The sequence below is a fragment of the Branchiostoma belcheri genome, unplaced genomic scaffold, assembly GCF_001625305.1.
Source record: "Branchiostoma belcheri isolate BF01 breed outbred unplaced genomic scaffold, Haploidv18h27 scaffold11, whole genome shotgun sequence".
NCBI lineage: Eukaryota > Metazoa > Chordata > Leptocardii > Amphioxiformes > Branchiostomatidae > Branchiostoma > Branchiostoma belcheri.
Genome location: NW_017802491.1, coordinates 3,393,111 through 3,416,522, shown reverse-complemented (window position 1 = coordinate 3,416,522; position 23,412 = coordinate 3,393,111). Strand labels below are relative to the sequence as shown.

Below are 23,412 nucleotides of genomic sequence, written 5' to 3'. Positions count from 1 at the left end.
CATCCGTAGTCTACTCTTGGAGCCAATTACCCCGTTTTGTTGTCAGATTGATCTGACAGGAACGCAAATAAACCATCCTTGGAGAAATACAGGCCGTGAACTTGGTATTTACGAGAGGACGTGTGAGGAAATGAGATGGAAAATCAGATAAACGAGCTCGTTCTGTGACCTTTACCGCAGTGTCGGTAACTAAGAGTGTTAGATGGCGTGGCTTTGCCTCTATGCAGACTCATGTTTCTGTGACGTCAAGCGTGACTAGCTTGAAAGACACTGATGAATGGTGTGTGCTGAGCCTATGAGCCCTACCGTTAATTGTTGACGTTCTTGTGCTGTTTTGTGAAGATACAGTTCAAGACGCTGACAGATAGTCTGAAGGCAGTAGGGAGTCTGTTGAAGACGCAGTGCCTTTGAGCGTATCATGACGACCAGCAGGACGCTGGTAAACTTTAGAGGTTCTTCCAATACCTTGGCAGTCATCCATAGAAAAGTTGTCTCTTCTCCATTCATCAGCCCTACCGGTACCATAAGAAGCAGTTTCCTGCCCTTCCGTTAGCATTTCTAGTCTATACTGCACTGACGGGCATTTTCCTAATCCAGTCTGCTGTAACCAGTATGCAAACTTAAACACGATGTTCGAAAACTTCACCCTAGGCCTATTACGGTAGAACTAGAAACTCAGAGGGGGCAAAATGTTGGCTTTCAATACTGAGAAAAAAGCGTCTCTAGTTCAGGATGATTAACATACAACCGACAGTAATAATAACATAGTCCTTACGTAGACTGGACATCAACACACTGCCTTGTATGTTATTAAGCCTTAATGGCAGGAACCGTCCAGGGTCTGAAGGCAAAATCAATGTTTCTCTGACAACTGAAATAACGTCCCCTCCCAACAGCGGGACGGATCTCAGGCAGATGGGCCCCAATCGACACATCGACCCGCAAGACCATACATCTCCGGTCCGTCCTGGTATTAAATTCTACTACCTTTCACATTCCTGATGCATGTGTAAAAACCGAAAGGGGCGAGCAGGTCACAACCGGGACCAACGCTAACCACTACACTAAAAGGTCGCACGACGATTTAGCATGGTCAGTTAGCACTGTTACACATGAACACCGTTTCTTCCGATAAAAACAGAGTGGCCTGGTTGATTAGAAAAGCAAAGCCTGTATTGACATGTGGGATAATGACGAACAAGATACACGTATTGCGGTTGCAATTTTTTTTGTCCGTTTTATTAAAACGACGCACCTTTTGAAGACCTTTTGACACCTGTGATTCAAACGTAAAGCTTTGGAAATATGAGATTAGGTTTATTAAGTCCACTTCGGGATAACTAATTGTTTAGTAAAATTTTGCAAAGACTAATTAATTTTTTTCAAGTATCAAAGAAAGTCCTGTTGAGTATATAAGTCACCTTATCGGTATTCCAGACCAGTAGAAACTCCGATGAATTTATTTCTGTCGTCTGCTAATCGTTTTGCTGCTATCCTTATTTGGGGTTATTCGAGGTCAAAATTACCAAGATGGCGGCCACCATGTGTTCTACGGCGTGAAAGTAAGAAATGTCGTCTGTCGTTCTCAGTTTTGAGCTCAACGTTAATGAATTTGATCAGATTCCTTGCTGGGTAACCTGTGTTTGTGCTGGTGTTACTTTTGGTGTTCATTTTAGTTCGACTACCTTTTCAGCACTGTTATTTGTTGTGTGGGGAGGGGGGCAAAGTATAATTTATACATCCTTGTTATGTTGAAGCATTTTGGTTGAATTGAAGGCTTCGTGTCTTTGTTAAAGGAAACTTGACATTATAAGTCAATACCATACGTCTAACAGCCTTATTATTTATATTCATTAGGATAACAGCCAGTGCTATTAGTAGCTTCCTTATAAGCCGGCAAGAACAATCAATCATCAAGATGTGGAGACTACACATGAGTACAGCCATTCTCTGCAGACATGTCAGTATAACACACCGTCTGCAGAGCCTGTCCCTACAGGTCAACAAAACAACATGTCTGAATACTCCTGCCTGCTACCAACTAAGGTACCTGACACATGGACAGAAATCTGCACAGTGTACGAGATTCTTGCAGCCATACCAAGTGACCCAGCACTCTGCGACATGTAGCGCCTATAGTAGCAACAGTGGGGATGGCATAATAGTAACCGTGAAGGAAAAACTCAATCCTAAAGAGCAAGAACTGAAATCCTTTGAGGACGATTTCTTTGGACCAGAAATTGACGAGACTGTACCAGATACTGTCCAACACCCTGAACCACTCTCAGACATATACAACAGGAACACCAAGGTCGCCTTAAAACAGGACTTGGCGAAAGGTATAGAAAGGAAACGTTATGGATACATACAACATACTGACAGGGTACAGGAGCCTACGCAGCAGACAAGGGGAAAGAGTAAAAGGCCAAAGAAATCCTTAGATGCAAGAGGAAACTTTAGAATTGATGAAATCCTGGATGAATCGAGAACAGGCAGAAACCACCATGGTTTTATAGAAGGTTCAAGGTCATCTAAGAAAAGGAAGGGAAAGTTCAGCCCTCCCCAGCAACCAGAGCATATGTACACTCAGTATGGAGACAAATACATACCTGATCCTGACCTGAACGTACATGCTGATAGGCTTCAAACAACTACAAACTTCCGACAGTCATCAACGAGACAGGACAGACTCACAGCAGCAGTAAGAAATATTCACCCATCTACTGTTGCCTCAGATTCTGATGTGTTTCCAACAAGAAAGGAGAATGGAAGACAACAGCGTGCTCAACTACCTAACGAAGAAGACTCCAACGTTAACAGTACTGCTGTACCTTACAACGATGCAGATGACTTTGATCCTGATCTTGCTGGACTGGATGAAAACTTCGGTACTGTGGCCAAAGACAGGTACAAGAGAAGATGGTACAGGAAGGATGCGGATGTGGAGGAGTATGTAGACAGTGATGAGGAGGTGGAGAAGCGACACCAGCGCCCGCCAGGACAGGCACGACACACCTGCCAGTGGTACGGCAACAGGATGAAGGAACTGGCAAAGGCAGGAAAGGTAACGGGAACATCTTTGCATTGTAACATTGTCTGCCTAACTCTGTAACCAATGGGGAATTTGTAGCCAAATAACTACTTCAGTGTGCTAAAGGAAAAAAAATTGTCAGTTCTTTTACATCATTGAATAAATGTAACTGCATCATTCACTCATATCACGGAAATACTTGTTCTTAAGTCTATGTAATCATAATCAGCTTTGTGACTGCCTTTAGTCAAAACAGTAATAAACCTATGATGCTTTTACCTATATCAATGTTTAAAAAAATAAGACATTTGTATGACTATTTGTTATGCATATATCCAGCTACCAGAGGCCATTGACATGCTGGAGACCAGAATGCTGAAGGAGGACAGGGTACAGCCTAACGAGTATGTGTACAACGTCCTGATTGGTGCATGTGGCAGGACTGGCTTCTCACAGAAGGCTTTTGACCTCTTCTTCAAGGTAATGAGTGTAACAGTTGTGCTACTCTCCATTCAAGATCATGACTGCAAACAGTAGATATTCTCTTATACTTAATTAGTTTTCATTATATTGCATGTATTCTCGAGCTCCCACTGAGAGCACAGGAATGAATAGCAAGACTACATTCAACACAAAGTATTTACAACATTTCCTAACATTACTGTTGTTAGATGAAGGAGCGGGGCCTTCAGCCTGGGATGGTGACCTTCACGGCCCTGCTGAATGCCTGTGCAGAATCACCCTTCAAGAAGACTAATGAGTTAGGCAACATCATTCGGGTCAGGCAGGAGATGGCCAAGAGGGACATCCAACCCAACATGATCACTTACAATGCAATGCTGAAGGTAACATGGCCGCAGTTCACATCTATAGTACAGTATACTGCTCATTGTGCTTGTCAAAAAGAGCTAGGTATATTTCCCCAGTACAATGAACCTGTAAATACTGTACATAGCATCTGTCTTCTCTGTCACAACCAGTGGGAGCTTAGCTGTTCAGTAAGCTAAAACTGGATTGAGATGACTTTCCTTTTCCCCCAGGCCTATGCGAAGTGTGCTGACCTGCCTGCAGCCCTGGAGCTGTTCCAGGAGATTGTACAGTCTGGACAGGAGGTCACAGCCAAGACCTTCAGCTTCCTGCTGTTTGCCTCCACAGAGGACAGGGAGGCTGGCTTTACTCAAACAGTAGAGGTTAGACTTGATGTCAAACTTCTCATTATCATTTCCAGGTGACAGGCTAAACCATTGCCATGATGTACATGTGCTACAATAAAAACTGGAGAAAATGGTGTTCATCATCATCATCATCAATGGTGTTAAGACAAGGCTCCTTGCACTTTATTCATATTTTCTGCATCACGGTGATTCATAAAGATAGCAGGTATTCTTTAAGCTTGCAAAATTCCAAGTTGCTTATATTTTTCATCAATCTGAAAACTTCTCATTTCCTTATTCAAATTATCATGATCATTTTCATGCCTTATAATAATGCTATTAAAGATAATGCTGGCTTGCAGACTACATATTTACAACAAAGAAGTGGTTCAGTTGTCTCCCCCTCCTCTGCAGGCCTGGAGGCTGATGAAGAAAAGCCGCATCAAACCTGACATCTTCATCTACAACCTGCTGCTGCGTGCAGCAAGGGACTGTGGGATAGGGCAACAAGAGGTCGCAGAACAGATCCTACTCGGAGAGTCGGACATAAAGGGGATCCCCACCCCACGTCGGAAGAAAGTCCACGTCGGACCAAAACTGATCAAAGGATCCAAGGGTGCCAAACAGCTCAGTCCAGGTCAAGGTTCAGAGGTCGTCTCCAAGGAGATGTTGACGGTTGAACCTGTAGGAGTGGCTGATCGGCAGGAGGACAGTCTAAGTCAGGCGGATGAGTGGTGGAAGGAAGGGTCTCTTCATGACAGAAACACAAGCAATGAGACTGAAGTAACAGCAGTCACACGGGCACAAAGTGTTCCCAACTTGTTGGATCTGGAGTCAGGGCTGGAGAATGTTGTGTCTCTGGGACAGGTGCAGACCCCTGCAGACAGACTGAGTCTGTTAGGAGGAGTGACAGGTTTCCTCAGCAGTATGGAGGCTGATGGAGTCAAACCAAACATTAAAACTTTCTGTCAGATGCTGGAGATCATCAGACCAAACACCAGGTAAGGAAAGAGGTCACTGAGTATGTAATATGTTAAATCACAATTTTAAGCTTACACATACTATGCAAACACCTTACATTGCAAAAAAGGCTTTGTGTTTCTGAGAATTGCTGAGATTATTTAATTCTGTATCATAGGGAAGAGGCAGACCTGATGGCAGCCATGGATGAACATGGTGTAAAACCAGACAGGGACTTCTACAACGCACTCATCAGGAAGAGAGCCATGAGGAGGGACATGGAGGCAGCCAAGGTACATGATTACTGACTTTTTTTAAGCTTCACCTCTTTTGTTTTTCCTTCTTAGTGTCCCTCTGAGCCTCTTAGCCAGGCCTTGTTTCATCAATATGCATGATTCACTAAAGGAAAAACATTTCTATTAAATTTTTGTTTGCATTTACCTGTCAGGTTATTTTGAACTCTGTCAGGTTTATTTATCTAATGACTCATGGATGTCAATGTCTATGTGTTTGCATATAAACATGGCATAGATATAACCTTTTTATGCCCACTAGGCTGTTCTGCCCATGATGAGTGAGAGAAGACATTCCCCAAACCTCAGGACCTACGTGAACATGGCCATGGCATGTACCAGTAGTCAGGAGGGCTTCAAACTGCTCAGGGAAGTCAAGGTGGCTATATACTATTTTATGTTGATTTTTGTACAGCATAGAGAAGCTTTGATTTACATGTACTTTGAAGAAAGTTTACATGTGCTGTTTTATAATCTACGTCTTACAATCTAAGGTTTTGATCTACTTCAAGTGTGTATATGAAACCATGTTTGTCTGTGATTGAAATTGATTAACTGTACCAATTGCTCAATACAATAACTATGTATCCATAATTCCATATGTGTTCAGAAAATCAATCTATATTTTATTCCCAATTTCCCCTGCAAGCCAAGTTGTAAACTTCACATTACCATAGAAGTTTAATAGGAAATAGACTATTTCATAAGCCAACCTGCATCTTGTTCACAGATTGGTATTGATGTGCCCAAATAGAGGTTTAACATATATTTCTGAATGTTTTCCAGCTAGCAGGGTTTGCTCCCAATGTCCAGTTGTTCACAGCCTTGCTGAAGGCAGCCCTGGGCTCGAGGGACTACATCTATGCCAAGGACCTGATCCTGGCCATGGAACAACAGAATGTCGCACCTGACGAGTTACTGATTAAGAAGCTAGAGAAGGCTGCTGAGCACTACAAGGAACCACAGGTGCACACAATATTCTGTGTTTGATGTTTTATTAGACATCCATTAGATTAGACATGAAAACAGAGGATGTAGCTAGTGATTACTTAGTCTTATAGATTGAAAATTTTATGTACATATGGATATAGATTAGGTGGTAAATTATCAGGGCAGAAAAGATGTTGCTAACAGAACTTTTCATATAATCTGAAGGCATAATTATACCAACTTATTAAAATGGCTCCTTTTGCCTTTCTAAAAATGTTTCCACTTTATTTTTATTCTGACTTTTTGATACAGATGAATCTTTTATCTTTCTTACAGAAGGGCCCATTTCGGTCCCCCTTAAATGTGTACTTGTCCAAAGTCCACGCCTTCCGTAGTGTGTACAAGCAGTGGTTGGAGCGCATGCCTGCAGCACAGGAGGAACATCCATGGGACAAGTACAGGAACATACCCAGTCAGGAGGGGGATACAGCTGACAACTAGATATACAACTGCCTTAGGAAATACTATCCTTTAATTTTGTTTAAGTTTTCTGCAAGTAGTATATGATTCTATATGTATAGTCTGCACTGATACAACCAATAAATGTGAACAAATGAGAATGCTGAAGATAATAATACAGAAGATTACAATTTGAACTCATAGAAGAGTTCCTTTCACAGCAATGTTGTGTTGTACATTGCATGTATTAATAAAAACTATAACCTCAAAATGTTATGTCACTTCACTTAAATTACATCCAGTATTATTCAGTGTACATGTGAAATACTGACACAAAGAAACTTGTCACCTCACCCAACATGAAGTTTAAGACATTAAATTCTCTAGTGTTGTACCAAGTATGCACCTGTGTGAATGACTACCAATGACAACAACCAAGTCAATCACATCCAATAGCTCACATGTAGACTACTGTACTGTACAAGGAGTTCTAGACAGTGTAGAACTCAGGCTGTTCCTCCTGGAAGGACAGCTGCCTGCAGGTCAGGTCCAGCAGCAGAGGGGAGACGTTCTTCCTGCCTGCTGACACTTCCACCAACCGCAGCAGCTGATTGGCCAGGGTGGTTCTCTCATCTGGATGCCCTTCCTGAATACACGGTTAAAAGATTCATTCTAGCCAAGTAGCTCTTTTTTTTTAGCTTTTGAAATTTGAGCTATGAGCAGTGAGGGTTTGTTTAAGGGTAACCAAGAAAAAGATCTTCAGAAGTGAGACACAGGAAAATTGTCTCGAATATATTCAATTTCAAAGAATTGTGGAAAGCTTAAAGAGGAAACAGCTACCTTTGTCGCCCCACAGATGTACATGGTGTTGTACATGTCTGCCAGTCTGGACACTTCCTCCATCTCTACACACTGATCAGATGTGCCCTTGGCTGGAACAAAAATGACATCCTGTTTCTGTACAAGGTAGTTTTGGAAATGCACAAAGTCATGCATGTGTAAAAAAAGTCCATTCCAAAAAAGAAATGCCTGAAAAAACACAACACAACATAGCCTAACAGTAACAAGTATTCATACCCACCATTTGTTACCACAAAACAGGCTCTGCCTAGGAAGTACTCCACATCCACACACTGTACAGCAGACTTGACTGTGGAGAAACTGGGATTGAAACATGACATGAAAAGTGTTAGGAAAGCAAATAAATAACTGTAGAGTGTGGTAATCACCAAGGCTATTAATAGCAATAAAGCATCAGTATTCATTTACTTAAACATCTTAAAATTTTAATTAAAGCATGGCCTATACAGACATCAAAGCTCACTGTATACTGGTATATACTAGGCTATCTAATGTAGTTGACTGAGTAGTTACCTGAGTCTGTTGGTGAGATCTATGATGAACACGATGTAGTCTATCCTGGGTCTGGTGTCTGTGTTCTCCTCAGGTAGAGGCAGGCTAGTGGTGGTACGGCTTTTGAACATGGTTTGAAAGAGAAACTTCATCACTACTGCTATCTTCTCTGTGTAACGTTAGTAAGATAACGAATCAATGCAAATTATATATTTGTTCAACTGTAGTCCACTCTCTTGATGGCCCTTGTAATTAATGGCAATTCGGAGAATGATAACCTTATTTCAGCTAAAAGGTATTACATTTTATTTGTCCACATGCTACAAGTTTTTTTTTTAGATGTGCAATGGATGAAGAAGTAACCATAATACTTAAAAATGGAGTCTCAGAGAAATCATCCTTTAAGTTTTCATTCTGTACTCGCTCTACTCTACTTTACGTTGTACTCACACTTGAAGCTTGAGGCCTGTGTCCGTGCAGAGATCCACCATGGCTTTAGCCAGCTGCTGTTTCCCTGTGCCATAGCTGCCAACAAGCTGTCGGGTGGAGGAAACATGTTGCAGGTATCCGTGACTTGCATAGTGATACTAGTACTTAATTAAATAAATTCCGATCATTATCTTATAATGATGGAATAGAGTCCAGCTCGAGCAAACAGGAAATATTGATATTAAACAGTTGTCGATATTTCCTGTTCTGCTGGAGAGTGGAGACTCCCAATTTTTTCAAAGCCATTTTTTTTTCAAAGAATTTGCGAGTTGTTCATACGATCTATGTGAACCTTATGATCAGCCAATGTTGAAACATTTAGACTTAGCACTGGTAAAACATGTAACCAGGTGTGTACTAACCAGCACAGTGGCAGTGTCTCGACACGGCATCTTATTGAACGGCTTCAAAATCTCTCCTGGCAAAACTTCGGGCATATCGCTTTCCTGTTCTGCCGCCATTTTCAAAATGACCGCCTTTGTTAAATCGAAACGCAATGGACATTTACTGATGAAAAAAATGAATGGATCGCTTTACAGTTTAGTTCAGGTTTAATAACAAAAATCTAAAAATGTTAGTTTACAGTTAGAACATTTAATCATAAAATATGCAACCTTTGGCTGATTTAGCATAAAACTGCTATTTTCTGTTTTGTTGCGGTAGCTGTCCCAACCCTTGAATAGTTCATTATGAAAATAGGGGTAGTAGGTTAATTGCACGTTTTGTAATATCATGTTTTGAGGGAAACGTAATCACATCAAGTATTTAGTAAATGAAGTAAGAAAATTTAAGTACTGAATACTTTTATGTATCAAAACAGGACCGTATAGTTTGTGATTTTTTTTGGGTAAGATATTTAGCACCCTGGATGAACCCTATTCAATAATGGTAAAGACCGGTAAAATTTTGGAGGATTTCACAACACGACGCAGGACAGTTTTAGCCGGATTTGGACGGATTTTGGCCGGCTTGGACGGTTTCTGGTATCCGAATGGTAATCTGTTGTATAATTTTGCTGTATTACCCCCAACAAGATATACTTTTGTTCAGTTTTTGAAGAGAAACCCTTTGTAATGGGGAAGTCTTTCTGGTGCACGTGTGGACATGTTGAGTTGGTTTTGGGGATACGATCACATAAGTTACGTTACATCACATAACGTTCATCATGAGGCCACTCTCCAGTTTGGTCCAGCTTTAATAGACCCAGGTTTCCTTTTCCCCATCACTGGTGCTGTATGAAATAAGAAAATAGCAGCAATTAGTGAAGCTGAACCAAAAGGGTTTGGATATGCATTTTTTCTTGCAACAAAGGTATCAACATATCAAGGAATGATATGAAGGAATCATGAACTCAATGGAGGAATGTGATCAGTGGGAAGCATCACGCCATGTATGATTTTTTGGTTTTACTTAACCATATGATTATACCCTAATATTTATGAAGAATAATTCTTTAGTGATACTGGACACCTTTACACCCTGCCCATCTGTGTGTGTACATGATTTTCATAAATTTGCAATCCTGGTATCTTTGGAGGTTTTAAAGATCTTTAAATAACTGTTGATATAAAGTTTATCCATGAATCTGTTTGTGCAGTGTGCTTGAGATGTGTGACATCATGAGGGGGAAGGAGGCCTTTGGTGTGAAGTCGGTCAGGTTTGGAGGAGAGATTGTGGAGGTGTTGAAGAATTATAAAAGGGTAAGTATCACGTGTAACGTTAACTAGATTTAACTTTTGTTAGTACTTTTTTAAGCTAAATGCAGTTATACTGCTAGGTCTGATGTCTACTTCTATTCTGTCTAACCTGAAGACAAACGTCCTGTCCTATAAGGACCAACTTTTCCAGTAGGTTGCATGCCAGGTAAACAACAACAGCTTAAGAAGTAGATATGATTTTGAAGCATATAATATTATAAGATACAAATTACAATGCACCAGCACTTCATAATTACTGGTTGTTACGAATGATTTCATACTATTAACTTTTTTTCAGGGTCAGGAGACAGAATATCACCTTCTTGTACACCAGCTGTCAGATCCAGACATTAAGGTACTGTAAACAATATGGATTTTGTGATGTGTTTGGTGTGTAGAACTTTTCATATGTATCTTTGCTGTTGCTTTTAATTTGTGTCTTAATTCATATGTCCATATTATGGCTTTCCCTTCCAGCCCCAGACACTGATATGTTGGCTAAAGGAGCTGAAAGGCTGTGTTGCCTTCCTGACAAAAGAGTTTGAAACTTTGGTGGGAGTCATTTTGGTAAGAATAAGACTATTTTCTTTTGTTTGAATTTTGCTCATTACTCTGTACTGAAGATATTTGAAGACGACTCTGGCATATCCTGGGAAAGTCTTACAAGTAAAAATTTCCCACTGAAATAGACTTGGAGGCTTTTAATTTGACTTACAATGTTATGTTAAGTTATAGTATTCTGTGTATGATCACATGTTCATCTGTTACTACTTAACTATTTAGTTTTTAGAAAATATGATGACAAAAACAATTGTTCATAAAAATTTATATTTGCCATGTCCCAGAAAATCAGCTGGGCTAACAGTGAAGATGAAGTTGTGAAGGAGTACCTGTCCTTCCTGGGGAACCTGGTGTCAGCTCAGACCTTCTATCTACGAGCCTGTCTCAAGATGCTGGTCAAGACACTTGTGCCAAGTCAGTAGCTCATCTCTTATCAATATGGAAAAAAGACCTTCAACATGTGATAGATGTAGTATGATTTTAAAGTAGAAAAGTGTACTGTAGATTGATTTCAACAAGGGAAATGCTGAGATGGTACCTTTATCTGGTTCTATTGGACATAACATGTATTACTGAAAGTAAATAATCTCACTATTCTAGACGAGATGACCAGTTGAATAACTGTGTCCAAAGTGAAGATCATGTCTTATATTACAATGTACTTGTGATTTCAGGAGTGTCGCCTGAAGTACCACTAGATGAAGTTAAGATGGAAGGTGAGAAGCATTACGAGGAAACATTATTTTTAATCAAATTTTGTGGCTGTATTTTCCTTCACAAAATGTATTAGCAATGTGCATTACAGTGTTTTTAGCTGAAGGACATCAACAACAGTGAACTGACCCAGTTGCATTTAATGCATTTTTCTTTGCAGAGTACAACAGAATATTTGAAAATGCACACAGTGCATTGCAGAGAGTCTTGCACATAGTTCCCCTGTAAGTATGAAAATCAGACTTGTATGTGATACACACCAACATTCTTAAAAACTTCAGCTTACGCTTGAATACTCCTAAAAGTACTGAATGTTAACATTCTGTTTTAAATTGTCTGATTATAAGCACAAATTAAGAGGTTATCTTTCACACCTGCAGAGCTCCAAAGTTTTTAGCACCAGTCCTGTCTGACTGTTTCCCCTACATGAAGAAAGATGCCTTTGTACAGGTAGGTATCTCCTACTATATTTGATACCAAAGATACACTGGCTCTTTTCACATTGTTTCATTAGAACTTGCCAACAAGTGTTATTTTACTTCAAGGACAAACACATCATCACAACAGTTAGTTGAAAAAGCTGAAGTTTATTGTAATAACTTCCAATGAGGATATGAACAAATATTGTCATTTTCCCTTTACAGGAGTGTTATGTGAGAAACCTGCTACAGATGACATCATATGTCCCCAGCCTGAGACTACCAATCCTGGAACTGATTATCGACAGAATGATCAGAATAGATGTAAGTAGAACATGAATAACTCCACATTTCATGTCCAAAAGAAGTCATTTTCCTTGCCTGTAACAAAAAGGCCTATGGAAACAGAGCAGTAATGGAAATCCACCTCGTCCTGACAGGTCCACGCTCCGAAACATGAACTAGAGGAGGAGGAAGAAGAGGAGGATGCAGAAGAGACAATGGAACATCAGGATGATACCAGCATCCTCTTTGAAATGGTGTGTAATGGCACTACATTTTCATACTTACCCTGTTAGGGCAATCATCCGTTCTTATTTTTTTTACCTTTTTAATGACTCAAACACATTTTGAAATGCAATAGAGTTGAAAACAAAATGAAATCCATCGTCCCTCTCTAACATGTACCCATAGGACGGCATGGAGTGTAGCAGTGGTAAAACGATGGAGCAGCAGAAAGCAGCACCAGAGCTGGCCGTTACCATGGCAACGGAGGAGTACAAACATATGACACATGAGATGGGGGACAGACTGGATGTGATGATGACTGTCATGCTGCAGTATATGAAGGATTCATGTGTTAATAAGGACACAGGTAGGCCGGGTTATTTGATTATCATTCCAGTTTGTTCTTTGACTTTAACACAGTAACACTGATCCTAACTTGATGACTTGAGACATACAACATAGTTCCACCTAAGTATGTAATAAAGTTTGAACTCATGTTACCCTATCTGATTCCAGGTGAACTGCAGGCCCAGCCTACCATAGAGATGTTCCGCCACCTGCTTACAGCGTTTGAGAAGTTATTATTGCCGACCCATGCCTCCTGCCATGTACAGTTCCTAGTCTTCTACGTCACTTCCTTACGACAGGTAAGTTGTGGAAAACCTGTAAAATGGTTAGATCATTTTCTACATACATCTTGGTACATTTATTTTGCCACACAAACCCAAAACATACAACATATCATCAAAGTAAAAATTGCAGCTTGAACACTGTAGACAAATGTAGACCATTGTTGTGAGTATATACTGAATCTGTTTCAGGACCTGGCTGACGCGTTCCTGAACTTCTGCTGGAGGAAGGTCCAGAGTCCCAACACACCGGTCATCCTCCGCCAGGCAGCGGCTGCTTACATGGCCAGCTTCCTCGCTAGAGCCAACTTTGTACCACTCAGGTGACTTGGCCTTTCATATGGTCTATCTTGTAAGATGTTAGTCAAAAAAGTATGTAAGGATGTCTTGAAAAAAAGGACATGTGCAGTGTTTCAGAAGTTGGATATGAAAGCCCAACAGTCCTACACACCCTCCCTAGTGGTCATTTATGATTCATGCCCCTAACTTAGACCACCATGTGATCGTGTCTTATTTGGTTCTTGACTGCCTTCCCACAGTCAGAATTATGTGTACGGCACGGAGACTAAACCAGCCACAAACTCACAGCAGGTGGAACTCACTGTCCACTTGTTAGAGTATAAGGCTTACACCCTTCCAGACTCAAACTGATGAGGCTATTGCTGACTTGTAGCCAGTGTGATACATGTACATGTAACTATGAGCTGTATGAGCAGCATCTTAAGAATACTAGTACTTCCCTTAACCAGCATTTCTATCCTCTGTTTTCCTTCCACAGCACGGTAATTGCTTGTCTAGATCTCCTGCTACCTTGGATACACAGGTACGTTTCATATCATCTGATAGGACATTGAGTTGAATTTTGCTAGCTTTATTCATTTGTTAAAGAATGCTAGCAATTCAGGCAGCCAAATTTTCAAAGTTGAAAATCATAGGAACAAAATACAATACATAGATGATCAACAAATGTCATTATGCATACCGGTAACTACTTTTTAATAATTTGTACATGTAATTTGCTAACTTCAGGCCAATGTTTATAGGTGCACTACAACTACTAGTATTTTCAGTGTGAAATATTGCTCTCTGTATGAGAAGATCAGAAAAGTCAGTAATATTTCAATATAAAGGATTCATCATGTGTCTTCTCTCTTGTTGCCTGTTTGTAGATATATAGATGACCAGGATGGCAGCACCAGGTCCTACCCTGATGTCAATCTACACGGAACCTTCTACTCTGTGTGCCAGGTTAGATTCACTCCTACAAATCGTGTCATTTTTAAACAATCCTGAACATCATGGTTGCATACAAAAATGTTGATTTGTTTAAACAGTGGTGTGTTCTTTGTCTACAGGCTGTTTTCTACATGTTTGTGTTCAGACACAAGCAATTTGTGGAGTCTAAAAAAGGTGAGTCAAATCATGCCTAGTCTTCTTTGTACATGTTCCCTTGAAAACAAAGCAGTTCTTTCTAGTACATGTATGTTGATGTCTCCTAGAACAACATTAACAGACAGTTCCTCCAATGTGTAGGTTTTTCAAAATGTAGTTGAATAGAGTTTGTTTGTTACTATGATATACATTGTAAATCATTGAGAGTAAGAGGCATTGTGATTGTCGTAATTGAAAAGTTTACATAGATCTGTGCACTCTTTCTTCTTCCAGGCTTGAACTACATCCGAGGACTGAACTTTGACCGAGTGATAAACTGCAGGCTGAACCCCCTGAAAGTGTGTTTACCAACAATAGTCAACATGTTTGCCTCCATTACAAGGTCAGCCCAACATGCTAATTAGTGCAGAAACATTGTTTCAGCCGTCACGTTTTACAGAATAATAGACATGCACTGTTAGCACTGTTAGCACTTACCAGTGTAGGTGTATCTAAAAGAAGGCTTGTATTCAACATGTCAAATCACTGAAGCTCAGTTCTCTCACAACAGTTATGCCGTGTCTTATTTGGTTCTTGACTGCCTTCCCACAGTCAGAATTATGTGTACGGCACGGAGACTAAACCAGCCACAAACTCACAGCAGGTGGAGCTCACTGTCCACTTGTGAATGTGTACATGTGGTACATGTATTGTAACTATGCCATTTTGAGCAGAAGCCTAGGCTAGGTTTACTACCTGCATTTTTATACATAGCTGATGTTTTTACATAAATATATTTAAGTGGCATTATGAGCATTGCAATGTGCTTTACAAGACTTGCATTCAACATTTCCGATGAGTAAATCTCAGTTGGTCCTGTGTTCCAGGATGTATCAGATAGTCATGTGTTACACCATCATGGAGAGGAATAACCGGTCAGTCCTGCCTGTGGTCACCAGCAGCCAGGGGGGACCCACGGACGTCACCAACCTCAACCCTCTGGACGCATTCTTCCCCTTTGACCCCTACATGTTGAGTAGGTAAGTACAACAGAAACCACCACCACCCTCCCTCCACAACCATTTCTACTTTGATTTTAATTCTGTAAATGTCAGATGGTCATGTGTGTTATTTTTGGAAGTTGTTAGCTGCTAAGACCGTATCAAACTGTATCTGAATCACTTTTACTTAAGTATATAAAGTATTGTGAAAATTTTACTACATGTAGTATAGAAAAGCTACCTACGTGTCTTATTTGGTTCTTGACTGCCTTCCCACAGTCAGAATTATGTGTACGGCACGGAGACTAAATCAGCCACAAACTCACTGCAGGTGGAACTTACTGTCCACTTGCAAGAGTGTCAGGCTTACACCCTTCCAACCTCCCACTGATGAAGCCATTCCTGTTTGTCTTTGGTGTCCAATATTTATCCTGTATTATTTTGTTCAGGTCCAAGAGGTTCATCCAGCCCCTGTACCAGGAGTGGGAGGGTAATGACCCTGATCAAGATGAGGCTGCCAATTCTGAGGTGAGGCTTCAATGTCTTGATTTTGAAAAAAAAGTTCAAGGGCTTTTCCCAGACAAAGAATGTTTTGCTCCCTTTCTATATTTAGATATGAGATGCATGAAATGGTGATGTTGTTATGTTATGGCCACAAACTATGAACAGCAGCTTGAAGAAGGAACTGACTTGTGCACCAAAACAGCATGGTCTTTGAGAAAATTTGCTAATGTGTTTCATCAGGAGGATGAGGATGACTTCCTCCAGGGTGCCATGTCACCAGGGACCCCCCACATGGGCACCACACCTGGATCTATCCCAGAACTCCCTGGGTTCAGGAAGAGGAGACGCACAGACAGCAGCTGTCTGTCACCACCCTGATCTCACACTTCCTAACATGGACATTTGTATCACATCATACAATACTGCTGTCATGTACATAGTACATATGTACACAGCCATTCAATATACATGTACATAAACAAAGGAATCTAGGAAAGAAATAACTTTTATTTTAGAGCTCTGTACCTATGCAGGTATGTTGAAGAAGAAATTAATTAAATTTATCCTCATCTCTCATGTTACATGTACTTTGTGTATGACTTCATTTTCCTATTCAACACATCAATATGATAATAGCAGTGTCTGAAAGTAACATGCATGCAGAAGGAATTACTCAGTACTTGCACAATGTTACTTGTATATATTTTGGACATTAACTCATTAAGGTTGATGCTTGACTAGAAAATGCATTTGAATACTGCAAACTCCTCATTACAATAAAACTTATACTGGATAAAAGTACATGTATAGAAACTTCAGTATGGTGGCGTTCCAAAATCTCATCAGCTTTTGTACATGTATATATTATAACATTTATTAAGTACTAGACTGGTGGGGCAAAATATGACATAATCTACATGTATATGTGTAGAAATGTACTGTTGTATAATAAAATCTTAACTTCACTGCCACTTCATCTCCAGTATATGTCCATGTATATATATATAGATGAGCTTTGCCCAATATGTAGAGTATACCAGTAGTAACCTTTGAAATCAAATAGAAATCTTTACACATTGGTATTAGCCAGTAACCCGACATCTTTTATACACAAACACACACACGCTGTGTATATTTTCTACGTTCATGAGTATCCTTTGCTTTGAAAATTCAAGGGTAAGGCATTTTCCATACACCATGAAATTATTTCTTCATAATAGAACTCATTCCCAAAATGCCAGCATTTTTATCTCAACTAAGTAGTACAAGTACAGATCCTAGGACCTATGAGTCCTGTGCCAGTTCCCACTGTCCGGCAGTGTTTCTCCTGTACACCTTGCCCCTCCCCCCGGGGAAGACAGTCTCCCCTGGGTGGGGATGTTCCAACAGGAACTTCAGAGCTGCTCTAGTGTTCTCTACGAAGTCTGGAGGTTCTACCAGTGGTGATGTGGACAAGTACTGGAGGAAAACACAGGGAAAACATTAATTGAACACGGCTTAGCAAATGTCTGACAGCATGACAAATGTAGTTGAATCCATTATTCATTGTACACGGTATGAGGACATTATTGGTGACCAGCATCTACTTTGATCCTGCCTGTAACTTTCTGAAGGACTCCCCATGTTACCTTGAGAATGATGTGGTCAGGCTGCTCCAGCCATGAGTGTGCATCATGGAACTGTCTGTACTGGAACGGCCCGATGTTCAACTCTTGTTTTGTGGGGTCATAGATGTTCAGCATCTGTAATGATACCATACTGTCAGACGTATGACTAGTGCCCGCAGATTGTATGTATTTGAAGCTCCTTGTTGGTAAGAAGTGCCTTTGTAGACAAAATTTCAGGTAGCCACACAACAATGTTTCACCACTTGATATGCGTCTTCAAAGTGCACTAAGATGCCGTTTTTAACAGTGGACAACGCAGCAGTCAGTATGTATAGCTGACATATCACCTCGTGCTTGCCTGTGTAGCTCCTCGCATGTCTCAGAGCCTGGTCTGGTCCTTTGTCGGTGAACTTGGCTGGAAATATCTCACCACTTCTGACATCCACAGCTGAAAACAAACACATTTTCTGCATGACAAAGAGTACCATCCACTAATCAAACTGTCTGGATACACCTGATTTTTATACAGCAGATATGAGTTTGTTATACATGTACTATATATAGTAAGGAATAGTTACCAAGGTAAAGTGTTTATGAAGAGTGTAATTAACAGTTGTGGACCAATATTAAGTCCACTTGTTATAAATAAGATATGGGCCCCTATTTGAATAATTGTTCATTTTTTACACGTTATTCATTAATATAACTTATAATAGAGCAAGTATCTAGTTATGTTTAGGAACTTACCAAGACCATAAATGATTGGCCAGTGGACTTTGCCTTTCACCACATTATTCAGTTCTAGATTGGAAATAAAGAAAAAAAGGAATCACTACACATCTGCATGCACAACCATTTGTGGTGATATGGACAGTTAATATGGATTACTATCGGTTGAGAACATTTTCATTCCACTATTTCCATGGTTGGGACTTACACATAAAAATACAGAAAAATGTTGTTTCAGTTGTATGATATAACTGTTACAATACCAACACAGTTTTATGATTATCTCTGCCACAAAGACTTCTATCTGTCTAATATATACATTAGTCTAACATTACATGAGTGTAAAATCTAAACCTACCTGAGACACAGGCTGTCTTTAGGTAAATGTTGTCTTTTACTCTGTTAAACTCCTCTGGGGATAAAAGAGGGTATTAAAATCAAAATTTAACACTATACGGGCTATGTACATGTAAATTCAAAAGAAGCCATGTAAAAGTTTATGACCACTTTATAGAAATGCAATATCTGCTGTGTACTTACCTATCAGCTCCACTGTAAGCTGTTCAGACATACATCTGTCATCACAGAACCCTCCAACTAGATGCAGCTCCAACCTGTAACATTGTAACGTGTGCATCAGAGGTCATCAAAACATCACAAAGACTCTACTATCAATTATAACCATATCAGGACATTGTGTGCATGTAAGCCCATTACATTATGCTTGTACAGTAACTGCAGAGCCAATTTTAATCCTCATACAAACTTAAGGAAATTACTATGAACTTTGATAAAGTTCAATCAGATTGTGGTAAAATTATATGACAAGACTCCTAAACAGTTTGGTTGAATGCCAAATATGAACTCCTGAAAGGTGGACTAAAATAATAGAGTGATGTTATGAGTATTGTTTAATACACAGTCCATTACTCTATCTCACACCCACCTTCCCTCTGTGCAGTTATGACTGAGCTCCCCCACATATCCCATCATGCCCCTGATCCCTTCCCTGGTGCCAGTTCCATCAAAGTGTGCCACACAGGAAACACCACAACCTGCATGGGGAGATACATGGAGGTCAGAACAGCACACAGGTCATACCACAACTGGAAATATACCACATTGGAAAAATACATACTAGTATTACATACAAGATACAAATGATTATGTATCACGGCATCTATCTTGACACCAAAATCATACAGTCTTATTGATAAGGATCCTGTGAATCAAACAGAAGAAGAAGAAACAATTGTTTTTCCTGAGGCCATAACAAACGACTGAATCACACATACAAAATGAAAACCACCCTGACCTGTGTGCCTGAGGACAGCTATGTGACATGTCGTGGCATCTTCTGAACCTATGAACTGTACAACATCTGAAAGGAGAGGTAGACAATTGATGATCTTGGTATCATTCATCATATCCTTTTTGGACATGACTGGAACATTAAAAACATCAGCCTATTAAAGATCCTGGACGCAACATGCCACAGATATATGCCCAGCAATAATGAATTGCAAACACAGCTACAATTAATCCCCTGCTTGGGGGATGTTATTGCAAAGTGAAGTAAATATTATTTGAAATTATTTTTGTGTACAGGTAATAACTTTAGTCACCATCAGATGGCCCTGTAGCTGCATACTCTCTCTGGTTGACATACAGGACTCGGTCTGTACCGAGCGTTCTCACAGGCTGGCTGCACAGGTCTGCTGCAGACTCCTGAAACAGACATTGTCACATTATTCTAACACTCATCAGGATGAGGAAGTGAACAAAAAATTATAACGTTATGAACTTTCTGTCTAGCTTTACGCACATTTTAGAGGGACATTGTAAGTTACTATTCGCGTACCTTTAAGTGTGGAAACTTGACAAGCAAGCTCTTCACACTGTCGACGTTTCCTACTTGGGTGTCATCCACAACAAGCGGCATTTTCTGTAGATATAACGGAGAAAACACTTCAAACACACATCCACTGACCACTTTCTTCAGTACTCTGGTCATGGAGGTCAGAGGTGAAAAGTTAACATCCTGTAGGTCAGAGGTAAACATCCGGGAAAGTTGTAGTTAGAACCACGTGACCCAGGTTCTTCCTTTTTCCCTGGGACAAATCTCCATTGGCGTTGTAGAAGTGAGTCTCTCTCAAAATCAAACAAAATTCCGCACATTTTACGCCATTTATTTGCGTTTTTAGTATGCCAGTGTGCGCATAATATATGTTGGAATACGTAGACGTACTTCCGTGCCAATGTGAACCGTTAGCTTGTTATAAAATCACAAAATTGTACGGCCAAAAATTCTACTCTGCCATGTGGCCAGCGCGCGCCATGCCATGGGTGGGGAGGGGGGGGCAATTTTTTTCGACACGTGTAACAAGTTTTAGCTCAGTACACAAGTCAATACCTTGGGTATCAAACGAATATATCTTGAAGGGTTCCCTTTGTCAAAATGTACTGTGTCAAAATGTATAAGTAATATTTGATCATAGTAAAACTTAAAGTGTGTTCTTCAGTGCTATCTGTGTGAAAAGAAAAAGGCATCGTCAGACGTCTGTAATAAAATATGTCCCATATAGAATTTACAAATTATGGTGTACTTGGTCGGTGATGAGTTCCAAGATTAGAGCCAATCCTCATAGAGCAAAGCTCTTGGATGATATTTTATCTCCTGAGACCTCTACAACATCAAAAGTTCTATACTTCATAGATAGTTAGAAAGGATTAAATATGAAACCTGTCGTGTCTCTTCAGGTTGTCAACCCTTGACTTGTGACAGCTCACCATGTCCGGAGGTTTGGACGCTCTCGCCCTGAAGGAGGAGGATGTGACGAAGTTCCTGGCCTGTGCCACCCACCTGGGGGCCAGCAATGTGGACTTCCAGATGGAGCAGTACGTCTTCAAGCGCAAGGCTGATGGTACATCCCTTACCAGTTTTCTTAAGAAACAAGTCTCCAGTACAGATACATTGTTGTTTGGTCATTGATGAGTTCCAAGATTAGAGCCAATCCTCATAGAGCAAAGCTCTTGGATGATATTAGATCTACTGAGACCACCACAACATGAAAGTGCATTCACCTCATAGAGAAAGACAAAGGGAATAAGGTCATCTTCGGATTATTATCTTGTAATAAGTAACTAATGATATGGGGAGATGCAAGTTGCTCACTTCCATATTGGTATAAAACATACGTCCAACAGTATGGTTACATCAAGCCTTCTCCCTCCTAAGGTGTTCACATCATCAACCTGAAGAAGACCTGGGAGAAGCTGCTGCTGGCTGCCCGGGCCGTGGCTGCCATTGAGAACCCTGCAGATGTCGCCATCATCTCCTGCAAGCCTTACGGACAGGTGAGATCCAAGCAGACGCAGATCTGAACCTGATCGTTTCCTCAGTTCAGCATGCCTTTGTGTTGACTGATGGGAATGATGCTACATCCCAGTATCTTGACATAAAGTGTGAGAGTCACGTGGTATTCGTACTGTCTGACCCAAATTTTGTTTTGACTCTTTATGTTAGGATGGGTTCTTTTTAACTGATATATAAAGCAAAACTGAAGCATGGTTTTGTGATCTTCTGTTCCAGCGAGCTATTCTGAAGTTCGCTGCCCACACCGGTGCCACGCCCATCGCTGGCCGCTTCACCCCGGGTACCTTCACCAATCAGATCCAGGCTGCTTTCCGCGAGCCTCGTCTTCTCATCGTGCTGGACCCGCGTATGGACCACCAGCCCGTTACTGAGGCGTCGTACGTCAACATCCCCGTCATTGCCTTCTGTAACACTGACTCCCCCCTGCGCTACGTGGACATCGCAATCCCCTGCAACAACAAGGTATGGATGGGCAAGATATATGAAATTGTATATCAAAATTTTTGTTTGGATCATTCATTGCATCAAGTTATGTTGCAAATCTTTTTGGCAATTCTTTTCAAATCTCTTCTGCTAGAATGATTCAAAATTGAAGACTGGGCCCCCTTGGAAAATTTTTTTTTTTTTTTAAGGGGCCCACCCAGTCTTGATGAATTAAGTAAGAAAAGGCCGTATAAGCTTATTGTTGTTCCCTCCCTGCAGGGTGTTCACTCGGTGGGTCTGATGGTGTGGATGTTGGCCCGTGAGATCCTGCGCCTGCGTGGGACCATCTCTCGTGAGGTGCCCTGGGACACCATGGTGGATCTGTACTTCTACCGTGATCCTGAGGAGCTGGAGAAGGAGGAGCAGGCCGCTGCAGAGAAGGCTGCTGCTGAGGCCCAGGCACCCTACCAGCCTGACTGGACCCAGCAGGCTGACCAGGTCCAGCCAGAAATCACTGACGTAAGTGTGCAGCTTCTTGTCATCAAGCAATTTAAGAACAATCTGTTGTTGAGCACATAAAGCAAACTTTGCCATTGGTTCCATTCCAATATGGAATGGGAAAGCATTGTGCATAGAAAAATACTGGTCAGATTCTGACAAATTAGTTTGTACAAATTGTAATGATAGAAAGGAATGGAGAACAAGAACTCTATTTGAAAGAATTTTTCATGAATCATGTTGACAGATTTTAACACACACACCCTCCTTTTCCCCCTGCTAAATGAACGTCCTGTACTTCCCCACAGTGGAGTGCCGAGATGGCAGCAGGGCCAGCACCTGGGGCTGCTGTACAGACTGGAGACTTCATGCCACCTGCGCCAACTGACTGGGCTGCACCTACCGAGGACTGGGGAGCCACACCCGCACCACCCCAGACTGCACCTGCTGCGACACCTGGGGACTGGGGCGGCGCTCCCACCACACAGGACTGGAGCTAGACCCCATCCAACTCGCCCTCGCTAAGGGCTAAGCTGTAACATTGCCACCCAGGCAAAAATACACGAAAATAAAAGAGCCTGTCAAGAAGAAACTACTGTGTGTGTGACTTCATTTTTCTCAAGTACTATGGTACAGGCAAGTGAGTAGTGACTTCTCAGTTGAATAATCCTGCAGGATTGTTAAGTCAAGATATATACATGTAGGAG

General features: G+C 40.9%; 5 protein-coding genes across 6 annotated transcripts in view; 3 read left to right on the top strand and 2 right to left on the bottom strand.

The window, feature by feature from the left end:
• Positions 1-1,503: 1,503 nt before the first annotated feature.
• On the top strand, positions 1,504-6,907 carry LOC109484752 (pentatricopeptide repeat-containing protein 1, mitochondrial-like). Its single transcript, XM_019788125.1, has 10 exons — positions 1,504-1,562; positions 1,858-3,064; positions 3,371-3,511; positions 3,703-3,876; positions 4,072-4,221; positions 4,600-5,186; positions 5,324-5,438; positions 5,701-5,817; positions 6,225-6,404; positions 6,705-6,907. Exons 2-10 carry the CDS (start codon positions 1,919-1,921, stop codon positions 6,867-6,869), a joined length of 2,775 nt encoding a protein of 924 aa, XP_019643684.1. The 5' UTR covers positions 1,504-1,562; positions 1,858-1,918; the 3' UTR covers positions 6,870-6,907.
• Positions 6,908-7,005: 98 nt separating this feature from the next.
• LOC109485509 (centromere protein M-like) lies at positions 7,006-9,152 on the bottom strand. The gene is made up of 6 exons (XM_019789199.1): positions 9,032-9,152; positions 8,631-8,716; positions 8,202-8,300; positions 7,909-7,988; positions 7,668-7,759; positions 7,006-7,473 (listed from the first exon to the last, which is right to left on the bottom strand). Exons 1-6 carry the CDS (start codon positions 9,128-9,130, stop codon positions 7,318-7,320), a joined length of 612 nt encoding a protein of 203 aa, XP_019644758.1. The 5' UTR covers positions 9,131-9,152; the 3' UTR covers positions 7,006-7,317.
• A 400-nt stretch (positions 9,153-9,552) lies between these two features.
• Positions 9,553-16,637, top strand: LOC109484946 (RNA polymerase I-specific transcription initiation factor RRN3-like). Its single transcript, XM_019788315.1, has 20 exons — positions 9,553-9,663; positions 10,267-10,369; positions 10,665-10,721; positions 10,844-10,933; positions 11,212-11,341; positions 11,602-11,643; positions 11,802-11,865; positions 12,022-12,091; positions 12,286-12,384; positions 12,501-12,599; positions 12,754-12,934; positions 13,084-13,214; positions 13,389-13,519; positions 13,975-14,019; positions 14,366-14,444; positions 14,552-14,606; positions 14,862-14,970; positions 15,455-15,607; positions 16,018-16,096; positions 16,313-16,637. The coding sequence occupies exons 2-20, from the start codon at positions 10,277-10,279 to the stop codon at positions 16,448-16,450; spliced, it is 1,845 nt and encodes a 614-aa protein (XP_019643874.1). The 5' UTR covers positions 9,553-9,663; positions 10,267-10,276; the 3' UTR covers positions 16,451-16,637.
• A 581-nt stretch (positions 16,638-17,218) lies between these two features.
• LOC109485250 (protein N-terminal asparagine amidohydrolase-like) overlaps positions 17,219-23,412 on the bottom strand; it is a 6,595-nt gene continuing 401 nt past the window's right edge. Inside the window, exons 1-10 of one of the 2 annotated variants that reach the window (XM_019788726.1) lie at positions 20,270-20,757; positions 20,034-20,136; positions 19,724-19,789; positions 19,355-19,463; positions 18,949-19,022; positions 18,767-18,820; positions 18,427-18,480; positions 18,027-18,127; positions 17,701-17,814; positions 17,219-17,530 (exon numbers count right to left, since the gene is read on the bottom strand). In XM_019788726.1, the coding sequence (XP_019644285.1) occupies positions 17,357-17,530; positions 17,701-17,814; positions 18,027-18,127; positions 18,427-18,480; positions 18,767-18,820; positions 18,949-19,022; positions 19,355-19,463; positions 19,724-19,789; positions 20,034-20,136; positions 20,270-20,470 (1,050 nt within the window). In that variant the 5' untranslated portion in view covers positions 20,471-20,757 and the 3' untranslated portion in view covers positions 17,219-17,356. Of the gene's footprint in view, positions 17,531-17,700; positions 17,815-18,026; positions 18,128-18,426; positions 18,481-18,766; positions 18,821-18,948; positions 19,023-19,354; positions 19,464-19,723; positions 19,790-20,033; positions 20,137-20,269; positions 20,758-23,412 lie in introns of those variants that run through there. The other variant, XM_019788717.1, reaches the window with a different exon arrangement.
• Positions 20,472-23,297, top strand: LOC109485341 (40S ribosomal protein SA-like). The gene is made up of 6 exons (XM_019788901.1): positions 20,472-20,549; positions 21,169-21,332; positions 21,647-21,765; positions 22,001-22,246; positions 22,487-22,726; positions 23,014-23,297. The coding sequence occupies exons 2-6, from the start codon at positions 21,200-21,202 to the stop codon at positions 23,203-23,205; spliced, it is 930 nt and encodes a 309-aa protein (XP_019644460.1). The 5' UTR covers positions 20,472-20,549; positions 21,169-21,199; the 3' UTR covers positions 23,206-23,297.

Excerpts from the sequence above, each read along its gene's own strand:
- LOC109484752 (XM_019788125.1), top strand. The coding sequence starts at position 1,919 with ATGTGGAGACTACACATGAGTACAGCCATTCTCTGCAGACATGTCAGT. Across the intron at positions 4,222-4,599 it reads GCTTTACTCAAACAGTAGAG|GCCTGGAGGCTGATGAAGAA; the intron begins GTTAGACTTGAT and ends CCTCCTCTGCAG. Across the intron at positions 5,439-5,700 it reads GGGACATGGAGGCAGCCAAG|GCTGTTCTGCCCATGATGAG; the intron begins GTACATGATTAC and ends TATGCCCACTAG.
- LOC109485509 (XM_019789199.1), bottom strand. The coding sequence starts at position 9,130 with ATGGCGGCAGAACAGGAAAGCGATATGCCCGAAGTTTTGCCAGGAGAG. Across the intron at positions 7,989-8,201 it reads GATCTCACCAACAGACTCAG|TTTCTCCACAGTCAAGTCTG; the intron begins GTAACTACTCAG and ends TTTCAATCCCAG. Across the intron at positions 7,760-7,908 it reads CTGTTTTGTGGTAACAAATG|CCAAGGGCACATCTGATCAG; the intron begins GTGGGTATGAAT and ends TTTTTGTTCCAG.
- LOC109484946 (XM_019788315.1), top strand. The coding sequence starts at position 10,277 with ATGTGTGACATCATGAGGGGGAAGGAGGCCTTTGGTGTGAAGTCGGTC. Across the intron at positions 10,722-10,843 it reads TGTCAGATCCAGACATTAAG|CCCCAGACACTGATATGTTG; the intron begins GTACTGTAAACA and ends TTTCCCTTCCAG. Across the intron at positions 15,608-16,017 it reads GACCCCTACATGTTGAGTAG|GTCCAAGAGGTTCATCCAGC; the intron begins GTAAGTACAACA and ends TATTTTGTTCAG.
- LOC109485341 (XM_019788901.1), top strand. The coding sequence starts at position 21,200 with ATGTCCGGAGGTTTGGACGCTCTCGCCCTGAAGGAGGAGGATGTGACG. Across the intron at positions 21,333-21,646 it reads CTTCAAGCGCAAGGCTGATG|GTGTTCACATCATCAACCTG; the intron begins GTACATCCCTTA and ends CTCCCTCCTAAG. Across the intron at positions 22,727-23,013 it reads TCCAGCCAGAAATCACTGAC|TGGAGTGCCGAGATGGCAGC; the intron begins GTAAGTGTGCAG and ends ACTTCCCCACAG.